The following is a 6,000-nucleotide window of genomic DNA, read 5'->3' on the forward strand; positions in this document are numbered from 1 at the left end:
TCTCTGCCTTTCTTCCCATATCCCCTCCATAAACTCGGTCACACCACATCAACCCTCCTTTAGCAATGTGGGCCTCTCGCATTAGTACAGCACTTTACACCACCTCCAAGCACAAGGGCTGGCGTCAGGCGTACACTGAGGGAGTCCAGAAACTCTCAGAAGAGTTTCTTCTCCCAGCTTCCAGAATCCCTCTGACCTTTACTTTCTTGGAGTTACAATCCCATTACCCTGCTCTCCTGACCAAGGAAACTGCCTTCATCAAAGAAAGTGATTTGATATCTTTTGAGCACTTGTTTTAAAAATTCCGAAAATTATTCAGATTTTAAGCAATAATTCTTTGTCTCATATTGACACAATTTCAGACTAACATAAAAAGATGTAGAACAGGACCAGCGATGGGTCCTTGCTAGGAAAACCCCAACCCTCCCCAGGTGACTGTGAAGTAAGTAGGCCGAGTGAAATCACGTGATATACGGGAAGGCCAAGCGGTCCTGACATCCTGACAAATGTCTAGGGCCAGAATGGGAATATTAGTTACGCAGAGAAATAGCTATCTGTGGAAAATATCTTCCATTTCTCAATCTGATACGGTTGACTTATAAAAATCGGAAGTTTCAGAATCAGACGAAACCAAGATCAAAGGCCAGTTAAGTCATTTGTTAACTGAGCAACTTCAGCTAAGTTTCTTTTCTTAGAGCCTTAACCTTCTTATCTGTGAAGTTGGGCTAATAATATTTACCTTGCAGGGGTGTTAGGAGACTTGAATGAGACAACACAGGCAAAATGCCTGGTGCAGAGCCCGGTGGCCCCCGTGGAGGCCCCTCTGATTACAGTATGTGTGCGCAGCAGCTCTCACGGTGGGCAGTGTGGACCCAGCTACCACCAGAGAGACACTTGACAGTGGTGCGATACATGTTTTGTTGTCACAACTTGGAGATGTGGGTGCTACCAGCATCTCATAGCTATTGATGCTACCAAACACCCTGCCATGTGGGGACAGGGCCCCCCCCCCAGCAAAGGATTTTCTGTTCCAAAATGTCAATAGTTCTGAGATTAGGGTAGTTGTTTGCATCCTCACATTAAACTGAAATTTTAAAAAAGAAAAGAAACCCAGTTTCATCTCATTACAGTTTTTCTTCAGAGTAGGATCCTGTAGGACTTACAGTGAGTCTGGCTGAAAGCTCCCTCGGAAATGGTCATTCTGCCCTCAGGACACAGCACACAGGCCGAGCTACCTGCCTCTTCTTGGTAGGATCCCACGGGACAGGGAATGCATCGCTCATCTTGAGAGTAGCTTCCTTCTGGACACTTAACTGGAAAGCAGAAACAGAAACGTGATGCGTGCTTTACAGTTACCATCTCTGGACATGCAGGTACGTGAAATCCTAAAATCGGTTCAAAAGCCCATTCATTTGACAAACGTCCATTGAGAACCTACTGTGTGTCAGGCCCTGAGAGCCAGGGGCACCGCTGTGAAGAGGGCAGGTGAGCCTCCTGCTCTGCCAGAGGAGAGTCAGACAAGGATTTCTGACATGGAGGATTTCAAAACGAAGTGGGAGGGGGCCGTGTTGTGAGGGACGGCCCCTCTGAGAGAGAATGATGAGGATGGGCCCAGGCAAAGATCTGGGAAAAGAGAATTCCAAGCAAAGGGAACAGCAAGTCCATAAACCCAGAGGCAGGAGTGAGTTTGGATTAGTCAAGGAAGGGAAGGAAAGAGCCAAACAAAGCTGGCGACTGAGTTGGAGCTTGGTCTGCAGAGGAAGAAGGGTGTGAGAGGAAGTGAGAGCCTGTCCCTATGTTGCCATACTAAGGGCACGGTGGAGCTGAGGGTGGGGAGGTGCAAACTTGGGATCTGGCAGACTGGATGGAGTCCCACTGACCACTGCACCTCTATCATTGTGGACTTCACTGAGGCTCCACCTTGTCCCCTACAAAGTGGGCGTTAATGTTAATACCTCACTGTAACATAGTAAAATGTACATAAAATATATAGCATGATGCCAAAAGCACATATGTGCTTAACAAATGATACTTTTACTCTTGAGGAAGCCCTTCTTTGTAGCCAGCCTTAACACTTACACTGTCCAAATAGGATGCTCTCTCTATGGGATAATCCCCACAATTCAGTGCTGTCTCACGTGCCTGCTGTGGCCCCACTGCCTATCGGTCAGTCACTAATTCTGTTGCACAAACCCAGAATTAGGGAAAGCAGGGGAGGTTCTCAGTACCAGGGATGTAGGGCTTTTGATTGACTCAGAAATGCCAAGTGTGGCGTGAGCATCTACCTCCTTAAATTTTGTACCTTGGTGCCTCCTTGTACTCCAAAGTACAAGTACCTTGTACTTACTGGGATTATCCTATGAGTCTGCTTTCTGCTATCTGTTCCTCTGCCATCTCCAAATTCCTCCTAATTGTCCTCCTCTGGGATAGGGCTGGGAAGCCAGAAAGCCAAGTGGAGCTAGAGTTCTCAGAAGAGTTCTGAGAGTTCTAAGTTAGAGTGCAAGGAGCTGCATTCTGAGGAAAGTGCATGAACTTGGCTACTCATCAAGACAGGCCAGAGAATGGGCTAGTGACAGGTAGGAGATTCTTTGAGCTTTCTTGCTTGGTTCAGTGTTATGTTTCAGGAGCTTGCCAAATAACTACCAGACCAAGTGAGTTTTTACCCAGTGAAATTTGGGAACTAAAATTTTGCCTTTTCTTGGGAACATATTCTGTGCCTGTCACTGCTGTGTTGTTTTACTTACACATCCTTCCCAAGAGTTAGCCTTCTATCCCCCATTTCACAGATGGGAAAGCTGAGCCTCAGGACATCTATGCATAACTTTCTAGCATGTTCTTCAGCAAAGGCACCAGGGAAGTAAAATTACAGAATATGATAAGTACAGTGCCTTACGTACTAACATACAACCCTAGGAGAAAGATGTCATCACCATTCTCGACTGGAGAGAATTAAGACTCAAGGTCAAGGTTGACCAGGAAGAGAGGCTATCGAGATGGGATTTAAACCCCATCCATTCACCTCCAAACCAAAGTTTTTGGTCCATCCACCAATCCAAGCACCTCTCTCTGGCAGAGAGGTCAGCACAGACAAGTGGGCTGTGCTGAGATGGAGCAGTGTTGATTTAGCACCAGCTGCCTCTGGTCGGTGTGTGTGCTCGGTATTTCTGAGTAAATGAGAAACACGAGCCACGTCTTGGAAACTCAACAGTGTGTTTTTCGGTCTACCCTGAGCAATTAATATCCTCCCTCAGAAAGTGGAGTTTCGTTACTTCTATGAGTCAAATGTTGATGATTATCTCTGGCACGTCAACCCCAGAACTGTGACTATGTTTTTTTCTTTTTCTTTCTTTTTTTTTTTTTAATATGTGGCCTCTAAATTCATCACTAAAGGAAAGCAAAATCTTTGGGGCCAGCTGGAGTTCCCCTGGCTCCACAGCCTGAGCTGCAGATGAAGGAGCCCAGAGAAGAGAGTGGGAATGATTAATGCTAACTATTAATAACTTCTGCTGTGACCCAAATCCTTCAAGGCTCCTGTCAGTGCTCAAGGAGCTTGCATGTTGTTCCCCAACCCCATCCTTCCCTCTGTCTCTGACATCAAGAGTCTTTTCCACCCAAGACAACACTTCAGAAAGTCAGAACCACATAGCAGCTGTGGTCATCCTTCCTCAACAAGGGCTCCTCAACAAGGACTCCTCTCCAAGACCACCGGGTCCTCGCCACAACCAGGTGCTTATCCTCAATCAAATTTCTCCTTTGAAATCCTTGGAAAACCCCTTTGGCCTCAGTTCCCTCCCTTATAAAATAAGACAATTCAGCCTATTTGAGTTTTGGATATCATGAAATTCAGGGCCACACTACCCCTCCTGCCAACCCTTCCCCACAGGCCCGCTGCAATGACTGCCATACTTTGCTCCTTTGAAAGGGGTCAAGCCCACACCTGGCCCTGTCACTCTCACCTTAAAATTCCCCCATGGGACCCCATCTCCAGTCCAAGTCCCACACTGTGCCAGGAGGAATCTCCTGGCCTGTCCCTGCCTGCCTATCTAGCCCCACCTCCTGCTACATTCCCCACACTCATCATTCCTGAGCTACAGAATCATGAGTACTGCCCCCATAAAGCCATAGACCTTCTGTTCCCATCTCCATTTCTAGAATGTTCTTCACATGTTAGCCCCCCAGCAAGATGTGGCTACACATATGTGCCAAATGCACACCACCACCTCCTGTCTCATCCTTTCAGAGCAGTAATTCCTGCTCCCCAGCAAGCCTGTCCTGGCTGCCTTCAGAGCCTCGGCCTCACCATCTGCCTCTGCACTTGACACTCCTGTGTCAAGTCATAGACCTCTCCCAGCTACACACTGAGTTCCTTTAAAGTGGGGCTGCCTAGAGGACCAACAAGGTGTTTTGTACATAATTACATTTTGAAAGCTTGGATGGGTGGGCAGATGGAGGGATGGCAGGAAAGAAGGAAAAGGGAGGGAGGGAGGGAGGGAAATAAGACATATATGACTTCAAAAAAATAATCCAAAGGGAACTAGCTCTATTGTAAGAATTTATAGTGAAGCAGCAAAAGTTCATGTTATCCAGAATAGAAAATGGAAAATTCAGACAATTTCTCTGGGATCCTCCTTAGTAAACTAATCTGCTATGAAGACAGCTGTAGGTAATTTCTAGGGGAAGCCATGCCACTGGGCTTAAGGCGAGAGGGTCAACAAAACTGACCCCATCAGAGCTGCAAACAAGGCCTGTGTCCCAGGCAGCAACTAGTTCCTGGGGCCCAGGTTGCTGTGCCTTGGTGAGTCATGGTGGGTGGACCTTCCAACAAGACCCTTGAGTCACTGTCCAAAATGTAAGGACCTCCCTGAGATGACACAGACAAACCCAGGTTCATCTCCACAGCTCAATTCTCTGCCTTAAAACAGCTGTGCCCCAGATGTGCTTTGGAAGGAAAAGAGCCAAGAGGGATGAATGCAAGAATCAGAGGGTTTTAGAACCCTGTGTTGATAGAGAGCTGTGCTGAGAAGGGAGCTGCGATGCAGAAGGCAGAACAGAGGGCCTGGGGGCAGAGGGAGCTGGATTTAGATCTCAAGGCTACCAATTTGAACAACAAAACCATTTGTCAGAAGTTCACTATGTGCCAGTGCTGTGTTTTGCCTCAGTTATTTCATGCTGTCCAAGTCACAGCCCCACGAAATAGGTGTTATTATTCCTATTTTTCAGATCATGCCCATGAGGATGAGAAACTTTCCCAGGATCCCACAACGAGAAAGTTGTGGAGCCAGGACTCTCTGGCCCAGGTCTGCCATTTCAAAGGGCAGTTTCCTGACACTGTGCAGCTCTCTGTGCCCTGGCCTCCTCCCCTATGCCACAGAATTCGTAACTCCTGACTGTCTAGACACAGCAGGCCGTCACCAGTGAGGGCTGGTAAGGTATGACCTATCAGAAACTCACTAGTGACAAATATTATAATCGATACTGAGAATGGCCAAAGCTTTCAGGACAGTTCTTGTGACTTCTCTTCTGGACCTTTCCCACTGTCTGGTGAGGGGTTGGGGCTCAGTGGTGGGACTGACAGGTCTCTGCAAGTCAGTAAAAGCCCGCAGCAGTTGAAAATCAGAATGCAGATTCTACCTAGAGCCAGGACTGGCAAATGACAGCTGTAGCAACATGTCACTGTCTGTTTTGGTAAATAAAGTTTTATTGGAACAGCCACTTTTCTCCCATAGTGGCTGAGTTGAGTCATTGAGTCCAAGACTGCATGGTCTAAAAAGCCTAAAGTATTGGGTGGTGCCTGTGGCTCAAGGAGTAGGGCGCCAGCCCCATATACTGGAGGTGGCAGGTTCAAACCTAGCCCTGGCCAAAACCTGCAAAAAAAAAAAAAAAAAAAAAAAAAGCCTAAAGTATTTGCCTTCTGGATCTTTACAGAAGAAATGTGCCAACTCCTGCTTTAGAAAAAGTATGTTGGGAGGTGCCTGTGGCTCAAAAGGGTAGGGCACCAGC

At 47.2% G+C, this 6,000-nt stretch overlaps 1 protein-coding gene across 1 annotated transcript in view; it reads right to left on the reverse strand.

The window, feature by feature from the left end:
* Positions 1 to 6,000, reverse strand: part of TG (thyroglobulin) — a 232,735-nt gene that overhangs the window by 182,192 nt on the left and 44,543 nt on the right. The window contains exon 21 of the mRNA XM_003792866.3: positions 1,164 to 1,313. Within this exon, the coding sequence (XP_003792914.1) occupies positions 1,164 to 1,313 (150 nt within the window). The remainder of the gene's footprint in view (positions 1 to 1,163; positions 1,314 to 6,000) is intronic.

This window comes from Otolemur garnettii, unplaced genomic scaffold (assembly GCF_000181295.1).
Source record: "Otolemur garnettii isolate 467f Iridium unplaced genomic scaffold, OtoGar3 scaffold00062, whole genome shotgun sequence".
Lineage (NCBI taxonomy): Eukaryota > Metazoa > Chordata > Mammalia > Primates > Galagidae > Otolemur > Otolemur garnettii.